Source organism: Hemicordylus capensis, chromosome 4 (genome assembly GCF_027244095.1).
Source record: "Hemicordylus capensis ecotype Gifberg chromosome 4, rHemCap1.1.pri, whole genome shotgun sequence".
NCBI lineage: Eukaryota > Metazoa > Chordata > Lepidosauria > Squamata > Cordylidae > Hemicordylus > Hemicordylus capensis.
In genome coordinates, this window is record NC_069660.1 from 109,858,359 (window position 1) to 109,872,003 (window position 13,645).

Consider the following 13,645-nt stretch of genomic DNA (forward strand, 5'->3'; position numbering starts at 1 on the left):
ATTTCATACAGTGTGACAAACTCACTCAGAAAGGGAAAGCATGAAATATCCAATATTCACTCAGACGCCTTTGTATCTTGGTGAGAGTTATTGCAAATGCATATGCCTTGGGTGAAAAGTAGAGCTATGAAGCATGGATAGAGCTCTTCTCACGATCCATAAGCAGAGCTCACAAGCAGTCTGCGGTGAAGGAGGATTTAACTTACCTTCCTCGCAGATGATCCGGTCTCAGTTCCTGAGTGGGCGGATTGCCCGCCCAGACAAGCAGCAGCTCCCAGGGTCAGGATGCCGGGAGACGCTTCTGCGTGTCACCCCACCCTCCGGACCCCAATAATGAACCATGCGAGTGCACAGTGCATTACTGGGATCCCCGAGTGTGCCAGCTGACACATGATCATATGAACGAGGATAAGGGGTGCTCACTCCCTTAACCTCGTTTAACTGGGAGGCTACTTAGGTGGGTTTGCCGTTGTGTAGCCACTGGTATTGGGCCCGATTCCGGTGGTTCACATGAGCATGCAAAACCGGTCTGGGCTCCCTTAGCCGGATTTGCACACTAATGTGAATAGCCTCAAAGTGTTTGATAATAAAATACAATACAATTTATCTGCAAGGCCTCACCTGGGAGACATCTTAAATATTTTTAGCACAATCATGCGTCTTAATATTGTTTAAACACAACTAATTCACTTCAAGGGTTTATATACTCTTCTGAGCAGTACATTTTGGATTTTGAAATTTGTTTTAATACAACAATCTTCTTCAAAAGTCTTATAACAAGGAGAAGGGAACATCAAGGATAGAAATTATAGAAAACTTCTGCTCCATTACAGCTCTAAAACACATATCAAAGACAACATCCCAGTTCAGAATTCCATGTGCACTCTGATGCCTGATTGGATTTTCCCATTCACTTCATTGCGATGGGGGACAGAAAAACAGAAAGGCAGACCATGCTTTTGAGCGTGAGTACATAAGAATCCCAAATTTATACCTTTAAAAAAATAAAAAGTAATTTTTAGCAATTGCAACTGTGGACACATGACTCGGAAAAAATAATGGAAAAGGCAGCAGGATAAGAAACATTACTAAAACAAAACCAGAACAGATTTTTTGTTCTGCCGCCATGAAAAAATCTGCAGTACAGCTGTGCAAATATTCAACTTCAAAGTGTCTCAATCATCTGCACACTGTCCTTGGCCCCACGGGAAGGTGGCAGCTCCCAGCACTCATGTCCATGCAGAGCAATCCTCTGCACAGCACCAGGGACGGCCTTTAAAGGGATTTGGAGCTGTGGAAAGTCCCAGTGATATACTGGAAGGTGTGCAAGAAGTTCTGAGAAATGAGGATCTTCCAATACATCACATTCCCCATACAGCTATATGGGAAAGCTCTGCAAACGACTACATTTCCCAATGCCATGCCACATGTCTTCCAAGATGCCACTGGGGCTTCCTGTGGTACCAGATCTCTTTAACAGCTCTTCTCAGGGCTGTGCAGAGAACTGTTCTGCACAGAAGTAAATTTTTGAGAGCTGTCACTTCCCCCAGTTCCAGGCACAATGTGCAAATGATTTGATGTCAACATTTTGAAGCTGCATCTTTGCACAGCTTAAGTCTATTTTTTAAGCCCTTAGATATAGCAAGATTATTCAGAGAGTAAGATGAAAGAGTATGAAAGAAACCTATCCACATAATTCTACAGCCAGTTAATTCTGCACATAGAGGAGTCCAAATATAATGTTGAAAAGGCTGCCTTTCTAATGGCAATTAGATCCTACAAGACTGGATTCTAACCATAACTCAAATTAACAAACACTATTGTTACTTTTGAAAATATTAAATCACAGAAGCACTTGCAGTATGGAGCATTTACCTCAACGATCAATGCATAAATAATTTCATTTCACTGAATTACTCTTTTTATGGGTATCTCTTGAAGCTATTGCTGCTCACCTGATTGTTATGGAGATCCAGCTTAATTAAATGAGTGCAACATTCAAGTGCATCAATATTCGTAATAAAATTACGAGATAAATCACATATTTTAAGTGAAACACAATACTGTAAGTCTTGTAGATAGCTTAAATACTGCACATGTAACCTAACCATAACAAGATCTTGCAGCTTCTTTACATCATTTGGATTATCAGTTTGTCCATATTCAAGTAGAAGACTCTCGGAAGCAGACAGGAGGTATTCTGCAAATTCCTCCACCATGGTTGTTTATCTCTTTTACGGTTTATCCATGAGAGATCTGAGAGGAAAAAAGGATTACACAGTAGGTTACATTTATTCAGCTTTCAAAAGAAAAACTTCAAATGCCCTAAGTAAATATCCAACTGCTTGTTACAACACCCCCCTACTCAACAAAAACATCAGCCACAACAGGGAAGGCAGGGAGGAAGAAAATCGTAACAGAGCATTTGAAAGCATACAAGCAAGTGAAAGTTTCCGTTTCTTATCAGAACTGAGAATACTAAGGCACTGCACCACTAAAAATGCAGATATATGGAAACAGAATACTTATAATCAGGAATACATGTATGCAAATGTGTATGTTATTCGGGACTGGAAGGTTTCCTAACATTGCAAGGACTTTTTACTCAGGCAGGAATTAGTGGCTGGAGACGAACAAAGTTTTTTAATGGTATTTTCTAAATATATCTTGTATTTAGTTGGATCAGTGCCCAGATGGGTGATCATTTGGAAACTTCATGTAAGTTGCCTTGTGTTCCATGATGGAAAAAAAGCAGGATATAAATGTAAAAACAGCAGAAATTTTTTTTTAAAATGTCTTTACTGTTATTATTGTTACCTGTCCGATATCAAGAAGAGGGCAGGTTAGAAATCTAAGTAAATAATTATTAGTTATCTAAAATGTAGTCAATCAACCTTTTTTAGTACAGTTGAGAGCCTAGTCCCTGGCAGAGACCAAGCTTTGTCTGGATCCTCCCCTCTAATAACTTGATTTGTCTGGAGTCATTCTATATGCAGCCAGCCAGCCACCCTCCATCAGATACACTGATGTAAGTTTTAATACATTCATTGTTCTTTTACTGATATTATAATCCACTTTGGGGACTCCAGTTGAAAAGAGGGACAGAAATATAAGACACACAGACAGAAATCAACAGGATTTGTATTCCTGCTTTTAAAACACAGTTTACAAATATTATCTGGAGACAATTGCTGATAGCTTTTGTTTTTTAATTATTCATCCTAGGAATAACACAAAGTGTACTGAATTGGATAGACTCCATGCATATATTCCATTATTTCTGTCACCATGCTGTTGCGCCGTGGAGTCAGTGTTGACTCCTATCAACCAACGAGTCCATTCGTTTTATTTGGTAGAATACAGGAGGGGTTTACAATCACCATAGCACAGGGGCAGAGCTACCATTGGGCGAACGGGTTCAAAGAACCTGGGCCACGGCCAATCAGGGACCGTGCCTCGTGGCCCCAACACGCCCCCCGCGTCTGACGACAGATGTGTGGGTGCTGGTTTAGCTCCCAAGCAGGGGGCCACACGGCTCCCGTTCAGGAGTTAAATGGCCGCTGCGTTCACGGCGTGACCAGGAGCGGCTCTTCCCTGCTAAGGCAGGGAAGAGCCACTCCTGGCTGCATTGCGAATTCAGCACCAGCCTAAGTAGCTCCCGAAGGGGGCGCGTGGCCCCTTCAGGAGTTAAATGGCCAGTGCCGTGTTTGTGGCTCAGCCAGGAGCAGCTGTTCCCTGCCTTAAAGGCAGGGAAGAGCTGCTCCTGGCTGCACTGTGAACGCAGTGCCAGCCTTAGTTTAGCTCCGAAAGGGTCCCCGTGGCCCCTTTGGGAGTCGGCCTCCAACTCCTGAACGGAGCCTCAAGGTTTTGTTCGGGAGCCAGACTACGCCCCCTGCGTCTGACGTCAGATGCGGGGAGCGGGGTCAACAGGGGAGTGCGCTCGCGAGACAGGGTTGCGGGGGAGTGTGTGCGCGAGACAGGGTTGCGGGGGAGCACCCGCAAGAGATAGGGTTGTGGGAGAGCGCAAGCGAGCGACAGCGTTGTGGGAAGGGGAGAGCTAGAGCGAGAGAGTTGTGCAGGAGAGAGAGTTGTGGGGGGAGCAATAGAGACACAGAGTTGTAGGGGGAGAGCTGTGGGAGCAGAGAGAAAGTTGGGGAGAGAACGAGAGAGTTGTGGGGGGAGAGTTGTCGGGGGGAGAGTTGTGAAGGAGTGAGAGAAAGAGTGTGTGTTGTGGGGGAGAGAGTTGTGGAGGTGGAAAGCAAGAGAGAGTTGTGGGGTTGGAGAGTAAGAGAGAGAGTTGGGGGGAGCAAGAGAGAGAGTTGTGGGGGGAGCGAGAGAGTTGTGGGGGAGCGATAGTGAGAGAGTTGCGGGGAGAGGGATAGTGAGAGAGTTGTGGGGGGAGCGATAGTGAGAGAGTTGTAGGGGGGAGCGATAGAGTGTGAGAGAGAGAGCTGTGGGGGGTGGTTAGTGGGAAAGGTTTTGCCACCTCTGCTGCCATCCCAGATGGCAGAGGGCGGCTTAAGGGGGCAGGGGTGGTTACAGGAGAGGGGGGAGAGTCAGATTGTCTGGGGAGAGGTGACAAAGAACTAGGGTGCAGATGTCCTGCGCAGGGCCAGCTAGTATGGAGAATTAATACTATTACTTTCAACCTAAGAGCAGCAGAAGGCTACATCGCTTAATTCTCAATTTTCACTGAACGGTTGGAGTTGGAGAGAGGAAGGTTCCCAATCAGGGTAGGTGCTGGGGAAATGGGGGCCGTGGGGACTAGACTCAGCCTGGTAGTCCCCAGGTTAATTGGAGTCCCACACCTCCAACAGCAAATCAGCACTGTGAGGAACTTCTGACTAAAGTCTTTAATAGCATCAATCATCTGTTAAACATTAAGGAAAGTGAAGGGGCTGAGCCAAAGGGCCTCTTCCTGCTCCTACTCCCCATCATGTTGTAAAAGCATTGTCAGATGCCCTCACTCATGGAGGCTCTTCACACGATTAGTGTGAAGAGCCTCTAGCGGGTTTGTGGGGAGAGTGGGCTTAGCTCACTCTCCCTGCAGACGAGCAGACAGTCTGCTCTGGGTGGCCGCAGCGGCTGCCCACACAACTTACGGCTCCGTCACGGAGCCGGCCAGGGCTGGGGAGTTCGGGGGCCGCGCAGCACCTGGAAGCTTATGAGCCTGGTGGTTCACATGGTCAGGAGAAATCGGGCTAGGCTCCCCTAGCCTGATTCTCCTGATCGTGGGAATAGCCTCATTGGCTATTGGATTGGGGTGGAGGCTGAGACTGCACTCCAGCACCAGATAGCTATGGAAGTGTGAATGAACAAGCAAGTAGACTGGTGGATGAAATTCCCCCCTCCACATCCACTGTACTTTCTAGGGATTCATATTGTAGAACTAGAAAAGGTTCAGAAGAGAGCAACAAAGATGATCAGGGATTCTGGAGCACTTTCCTTATGAGGCAAGGCTACAGCATCTTGGGCTCTTTACTTTGGAAAAGAGGCGACTAAGGGAGACATGACAGAGGTGTATAAAATTATGCATGGAGTGGAGAGAGTGGACAGAGATAAATTTTTCTTCCTTACAACAGTAGAACCTGGGATCATCCCATGAAACCGAAGTTCGGGAAATTTAGGACCAACCAACTGCAGGGGAAATTCACACACAGAAATCTGTTTCCGCACATTGAACACCATCACTGTCTTGAACATAAGAACAGCCCTGCTGGATTAGGCCCAAGGTCCCTCTAGTCCAGCATCCTGTTCCACACAGTGGCCCACCCGATGCCTCTGGGGAGCCCACAGGAAAGAAGGCATGCCCTCTCTCCTGCTGTTGCCCCCCTGCAGTTGGTATTCCAAGACATCATGCTTCTGAGGCTGGAGATGGCCCATAGCCACCAGACTAGTAGCCACTGATAGAGCCACAGCCACCAGACTAGTAGCCACTGATTTTGTCAAAGCCCTTTTTAAAGTCATCGAACCTGGTGGCCATCACTGCATCCTATGGCAAGGAATTCCATAGATTAATTATGCACTGTGTGAAAAAGTACTTCCTCTTGTTGGTCCTAAATTTCCCGACCTTCGGTTTCATGGGATGATCCCAGGTTCTACTGTTGTAAGGAAGAAAAATTTATCTCTGTCCACTCTCTCCACTCCATGCATAATTTTATACACCTCTGTCATGTCTCCCTTATTCGCCTCTTTTCCAAAGTAAAGAGCCCCAGATGCTGTAGCCTTGCCTCATAAGGAAAGTGCTCCAGACTCCCTGATCATCTTTGTTGCTCTCTTCTGCACCTTTTCTAGTTCTACAATATCCTTAAGATGGGATGACCAAAACTGTACACGGTACTCCAGATGTGGCTGTACCATAGATTTGTACAAGGGTATGATAATATTAACATTTTTATTTTCAGTCCCCTTCCTAATGATCCCTAGCATGGATTTTGTCTTTTTCACAGCTGCCGCACACTGAGTCAACACTTTCAGTGAGCTGTCTACCATAACCCCAAGATCTCTCGTCTGGTCAGTCACCAACAACTCAGATTCCATCAGCATGTATGTAAAGTTGGGGTCTTTTTGCCCCAATATGGATCATTTTATGCTTGCTTACATTGAGCCGCATTTGCCATTTTGTTGATCACTCCCCAAGTTTGGAGAGATCTTTTTGGAGCTCCTCACAATCTTTTGTGGATTTCACTGCCATAAACAGTTGAGTGTCATCTGCAAATTTGGCCACTTTACCCCAACATCTAGATCATTTATAAACATGTTAAATAGCACTGCTCCCAGTACCGACCTCTGGAGAACCCCATTCAAGACGCCACTTGAGTGACTAAGGAAGAGAAAAACAGTCTTTTGACCTGTAAGCTATCTTACTTTTGCCCCAGCAGAATCTCACTAAGGTCAATGGATATCTATCAGAAAAATAATGCATCACTTCTTCAGCCTTAACTGAGAGAGAGATAAATTAAACAAGGCTATATTTTAAATTAATTTTTATAGACAATCTCATGTCAGTAAGCATTTGTCATGTTTAAACAATGTCAAGTTAATATTTACTGAATTATTGAAGAAATTTCAGAAATATATTACTATGTTCTATTTTTAAAATGAGACCATCAGCACCTATAATTTTAGCACGTATTTTAAGGGGTGGATAAAATTTTCTTTTTGGGGGGACCAAGACTGGGGTTTCATTACATTTTTATGAAATTCCTTATGGAGGTCTATGCCTTACTGTTAAGACTTCCTTTATTGCAGGATTTGTCTATGGTGAGACCATATCAAGGAACACTGCAGCTTCATTTTCTTTCATTTGCACTTTGTACTCTGATAATCCTCTGTAGACTAAACTTGATCTGACTCTTAAAATTAAAAAAGAGAGAGAGAATCTATCAAGAGCCATAATTTTAAAAAAGAGCAATGATGCAGAAAAATGAACTCAATGCACATTTATACATCAATATTCTAGTATATAAGAGGTCCTTCACAACTAATACCCACCACACACCTACAGTAGCTGCATGCTACACTCTGGATCTTACAACTACCTAGGAACATCCAAATTTTTCAGAAAGGTTGATGAGCACAGAAGTGCCTGCCATCATGGTTGTGGCACTTCCCTCTGCAGACAAACTCTGCCATTTCCATGAGCAGCAAGACAACTGAGGGGCTGAGTGACTTGCCAAGGTGGGATTTCTGACCCACTTTCCACACTTGTAACCGTGTTCAGAGGCATTCTTTTGAACACCTGAACAGAATTATAGTTCCTTTGCAATTCAAGTACTAAAATGTCTGCAGCTATATGAATAGATAGATAGATAGATAGATAGATAGATAGCAGGGAGACAAACAGACGTTCACGTTCCAGGTCTAGTACATACATAGTGGACACAAATTCAACTGGTGGGCAGGGTTAAGAACCAAAGCATTCATCACTATCCCTCAGAAAACACAGTGCAGAGTCACTTCCAGGCTACTCAACACTGTGGATGCCACTGCTACTTGACTAACTGCCCTCTCTCACTGCTTGAATTTAGCGTTAGTATTGATATGCTTCTGTGTGCTTTTTGATTCTGCGTTGAAACAACTTCTGCCTTTACAGGCTTGTCAATGAATCATTCGTTAAACCTCTTTCTAGCAAATCAGGGCTGTCTTACACTCTTCTGTGTGAACACATTTCAGAACTGCAGAAACAATTTCTTAACCTTTCACTGACTGCCTACCCAAACAACTGACTGAGCAACTCTTATTAAACAATAACTCACGAAGCTACTAGTGCAGCCTAAGAACACTGAAGTGAAAAGAGATTTTCTCCATATCCTTATGAAACACACGGTCATCCAGGCAGTGAGAGCAGTGTGTATGCAATGTCCTCCCCACACCTGTGCTATGGACTTCAGGGAACAGAACGGCAATATACGCACCACCCACTCAAGCCCACTCCTGTCAAAATCACCACAGCCCAATGGATTTATTTCCTTGACAAAAGGATCTATTTGTGCCTTGGCTCTACCACCCCTTCTGGGTGCAAAGGCTTTCATTTTCCCATTCTGTTTTATCTTAAGCTCATCACTGTCATACAACAGGCTGTGTGTGTGTGTGTTCCTTTTAATTAAAGGGACGTGGGAGTGCCCCTTTAGTTTAGGTGATCAGCAAAAAAATAAAAAAGTTAGAACAGTGTAGCATATGTTTCTTTCAATTTTGGGGAAAATGAATTATTTACTCTGTTCAGGCTTGTCTAGGAAGGGTGACTTTTAGTGGTTTGCTGAAGTTTTGAGCAGCGGTCCAAAAATTCTGCCCCATTAAAATCTAAGCCTAGCAACTGCTGGGAAAGTTATGTAGAGCGTGGCCAGTTTTATAACAAAGCCAGAACACTAACACAGGTAAACCTCGTTACTAGCGGGGGTTCCGTTCCTTGCCTACCACTGTGAGGAACGAAACAGTGAGTAACGAGACATTATGCCTATGGGGAAAGGGGGGGGGGGGTTAGGTTCCTGGATTGAATAAAAAGGGCAAAAAGTTGAAAAACAGCAAAAAAAACAACCCCAAAACCCTACTGCACCATGCTCCGTGGAGTCTCCTTGTGCCCCCCAATTTGCAAAATACCCCCCAAAGCAGTGAAAATAGGACAAAAATGGGCAAAGGGGAAAAATGGGCAAAAACCCCCACCTATACCGTGCTCTCTGGGGTCTCCTTGAGTCCCCCTTGTGTGCAGCAATGCCACTCAAACAGCAAAATGTTCCCCCAAACTGGGAACAATTATGGGGAAAATGCTTTTTAAAAAGAGAAATGTGCACAAAATGGCTCCTGCTTGCATGCTGCTTAGAAATGATTACAAAATGGATGATGGAAATGATCTCGTGGTCACTTTCGGCCCTCTAGGAACCATGTATACATAGGTTTTAAGCCTTTAGTATCCATGGATAATGAAATCGAGTGTCAATCAGACACCCGTGGATACACAGAAACACAAATGGTGAGTTCACGAATAGCCAGGTTTCCCTGTATGTTTTGCCAGTACAGTTGTCCCTCGCCTATCATGGGTTTCCCAATTGCGGATCTGAGTATCTACAACTGGGAAATTGTGACCGCCCTTGCAAACAGCGACCCAAGTATTCACGGTTAGGAGAGGTTGTTTTTTAAAAAAAATGGTGGGGTTTTGGCAGGTTTCTGGGGTAATTTCCAGGGTCAAGGGATCATTTCTGGGGATCCGGGGGCAATTTGGGGGGGTTGGGGGGATCTGTTTTTCTTACTTTTACCACTGCCACTGTGCGGCGGTGAAGCAGTGTAGACAGTGGCGAGAGCTCTGCCTGCCTCCCAAACTGTTGGGCACTGAAGGTGGCAGGTCGGGCGCTGGACGTGGTGAAAGAGCTCCTTACACGGGCCCACCTTCTTCCCAAATGCTACAGATCAGGCGCATGCCCGAAATCAGCCTGATCTGTAGCATTTGGGTGGAAGGCAGGCCCATATAAGGAGCTCTTTTGCCACCTCCAGCGCCCGACCTCCTGCCACCTCCAGTGCCCACTTCCAGCGCCTGACCTCCAGCACCCAACCATTTGGGAAGCGGGCAGAGCTCTTGCCACTGTCCCCACTGGGCTGCTGCCGCAGCGGTAAAACTAAGAAAAACTGATTTAACTTTCCCTCCCCCCTTGTCAGGGGGCAATTTTCGGGGGTCAGGGAGGATTTTTTTGGTCATGATTCCCCTAACCCCCTTTCCCTCATTCATTGTAATGTTGCCCAAACTGCAGATTCACCAACTGCAAGGTTTTCCCGGAACAGAATCCCCACGGTTGGAGAGGGACAACTGTACTCTGATCTTGTCAGGGCAGCCACCTAGTAGATTCTAATGTAAGTGAATGCCTATTCTGTTAGTGATGGAATGTAGGGATGTGCACAGATGTTTTGGTGGGGTGGAGAACGGTACCTTTAAGCATGAATAAATCAGGTCCTTACCTGCTCCTTTACAGCCCTGCTGCTTTTTCAGTTGCAACACTGCACCACTCAAAAGTCTGCATGCAGCCACAGGGCTTCACCCAACAGCTTGCGTGAGGCAGTGAGGCACACATGGCCACCATGCATGCGTGGTGGCCATGTGCATGGTCAGCATGGTGTTGCTTGACCATGCACATGACCGCTGCCCATGCGTGGTGGCCATGTGTGTCCCGCTGCAGCATGCAGGCAGTGCTGGGTGAAGCCCCATGGTTGCATGCTGACTTTTGAGCGGCACAGCACTGTGAATGGGAAAGTGGCAGGGCAGCAGAGGAGCAGGTTTATTCATGCTTAACGGTACTGCTGCCCACCCCACCAAAACGATTTGGTGTGCAATGTCACGTGATCAGTAATGATGTTATGCAATGTCACAAACTGCTTACTTACAACTTATCTTCAATGGGCAATGTGGGGCACCTTTGCTAGTGCCAAGCACGCCATTATTTCCATCTTGATTTGGGTCTCAAAGACCAAGGAAAAGTGTAAGTGTGTGAAGGGCAATTTGCAAGTGAATACAATTTATGACATTCCACAACATCATTACTGGTCACATGGCATATCTGTTAAGGCATCAGCATTAGGTTTCAACTCTCCAGCTTTGTGATGCTTAAGCCAAAATAAGATATCCTTAACTCTGATCTTAAATGGACAGGGATTTTTAATATCTAATTAGAATACGGATCCTCCATGGATTGACTTTAAAATTGCAAGTATAGACAAACACACCTATTCTCTCTCTCTCTCTCTCTCTCTCTCTCTGCATGGCCAGATTAAGCTTTTTGCCACAGGCAGCTAAGGTTTTGCTGACCCTATGTGGGGATGGTGGCGGCGGAAGAAACAAAAAGACTTCCATCCGGGAAAGGAGTGGCGGAGGCTGCAGCGGCAGCCAGGGAGAGTGAAGGGGTGAGGGAAAAGTTCCCCAATTTACTTTCCAACACAGTGTTGCTGCGGGGCCATTCAGTCATTTCGGAAGGAACGGGAAGGAGCTCTCTCTTGCCACCCCTGCTTCTGTCGCCCCATCCTTCTAAAACAACGCTGCTGCACCCTGTCGCCCCATCCCACCGCACAGGCAGAGGTCGTGTTATAAGGTAAATGGGGGAACCTTCCCCTCTCCACTCCCCCCTGCACTCTCTCTCAGCTGCTGCTGCTGCTGTGGCCACATCCTGCAGCTCAACAGCATTTTTTAAAAGGTGAAAGGGGGGACTTTCCTGCAGACTGGGCCATGCAGTAATTTCGGAAGGAGGGGAGCTGGAAGGAGCTCTCTCTCATCACCCCCATTGCCCCATCACACAGTGCAGAAAGCAGCATTGTGTTAGAAGGTAAACAGGGGAACCTTCCCCTCTCCCCCCACCCACTCTCCCAGCAGCAGCCACTGCGGCCTCTGCCGCCCCTATCCAAGCACTCAGCAGTGTTTTTTAAAAGGTGAAAGGGGGGACTTTCCTCTCACTCCCCTGCAGCAGGCGTCGCCCGAGAGGTGTGGCAAAAGTTGAGGAGCAGCAAAATCTGCCGCTCCTCCATTTTAGCCGCCATAGGCAAGTGCCTCTCCATTAATCTTCCTCTCCATTAATCTGCCACTGGCTCTCTGGATGGTTTGAGACATTTGGCTGGTTCACACATAGTATCAAGCCATGGTTTGGCACTTTATGGAAATTTTGGCTGGTCATGATAGCCAAGCCAAAATGTGTGGTCAGCAACTAAACCCCTTCCTCTCAGTGCAATCCTATACATGTTGACTCAGAAGCAAGTCCCACTGTGTTCAATAAGTATGCATAGGATTGCAGCCGTAGTTCTTGACCTCACAGTGCATCTCCAAGAGAGGTCTGGAATGTTTCCAGCCCAGCTCCACAACTGGCGTTGGAGAGGGTGGTGGGTGGGAATGATGTCCACCACTAAGTGGACAATGCCCATAGCAACTGCAGGGACCATGCCCACCCATGCCTTCTTCAGCTCCAGTCATGAGTGTAAGATTGTTTTGGACCCGAACAGATGAGGCACTGAGCACTTCAGCCATCTAGTGTCAGAATAGCCAGTCCTAATTCCATCCCACTCCAGCTAGAGAAAAGGGTTGACTTCCTATTGGTGCTGGACATAGACTTCCTATTGGTGCTTGGATTACCTTAGCCACACCAGAATTGGAGCCAGGACGGGAGACGGGTCTTCCATTGGCACCAAATATGGCCACTGGCACCTTTTCCATTGGCACCTTTTAACGTGGTGATTCTCTTTATAGCAGGGGGAGAGTAACTGGCCCTATTCACCTCCAGCACAGTACTTCCAGTGACTGTTGCTGGTGTCTGTCTTACTTTTCTCTTTAGAATGTGAGCCCTTTGGGGGCAGGGTTCCATCTTGTTTGTTTGTTATTTCTCTGTGTAAACTGCCCTGAGCCGTTTTTGGAAGGGCGGTATAGAAATCGAAATAATAATAATAATAATGAAAAACAAGTTAAAATAATCAACATAGCAATACCAGGGGATAGCAGATTAGAAGAAAAAGAAATAGAAAAAAATCACCAAATACAAAGATCTACAAATTGAAATTGAAAGGCTGTGGCAGAAAAAGACCAAAATAATCCCAGCGGTAATTGGCGCCCTGGGTGCAGTTCCAAAAGACCTTGAAGAGCACCTCAACACCATAGGGGCCATAGAAATCACCATCAGCCAATTACAAAAAGCAACTTTACTGGGAACAGCCTATATACTGCGAGATATCTATAACAACAGCAACAACATTGACAATAAAATTCTGGCATCCCAGGTCCTTGGGAAGAACTCGATGTCTGACTGTGTCAGACCTGTCTGACTGTGTAAACAAGAAATAATAATAAACAAGCTGACCCCCACACAGAGCATCTTTGCATTTTTTGGGGCCGGCAACCTCTCTCCCACCAACCCCAGTCTCCGGCCGGGCCGCCGCCTCCTCGCCTGGACTCCTCGCCGGGCCAGATCCACCGCCTCTCTCCCCCCACCCAGGTCTCCGGCCTGGCCGAGTGCCGCCGCCGTGGCCAGGCCCGCCGCCACCTGGCATCCGGGCCCGCTGCCGGCCTCCGCGTTCAGGCCAGGACCGCCGCCGGCAACCTCTCTCCCCCCCCCCCCGCCCCAGTCTCCGTCCGGGCTGCCGCTGGCCTCCACATTCGGGCCGGGCCGGGCCCGCCGCCGCCCTGGCC

At 46.6% G+C, this 13,645-nt stretch overlaps 1 protein-coding gene across 8 annotated transcripts in view; it reads right to left on the reverse strand.

Moving 5' to 3' along the window:
* LRRIQ3 (leucine rich repeats and IQ motif containing 3) overlaps positions 1–13,645 on the reverse strand; it is a 73,391-nt gene that overhangs the window by 58,909 nt on the left and 837 nt on the right. For 4 of the 8 annotated variants that reach the window (XM_053243159.1, XM_053243161.1, XM_053243157.1 and 1 more), the window contains exons 2-3: positions 7,229–7,355; positions 1,956–2,256 (exon numbers count right to left, since the gene is read on the reverse strand). In XM_053243159.1, coding sequence (XP_053099134.1) covers positions 1,956–2,219 — 264 coding nt within the window. In that variant the 5' untranslated portion in view covers positions 2,220–2,256; positions 7,229–7,355. Of the gene's footprint in view, positions 1–1,955; positions 2,257–7,228; positions 7,356–7,501; positions 9,792–13,316; positions 13,549–13,645 lie in introns of those variants that run through there. The other 4 variants (XM_053243160.1, XM_053243156.1, XM_053243158.1 and 1 more) reach the window with 4 other exon arrangements.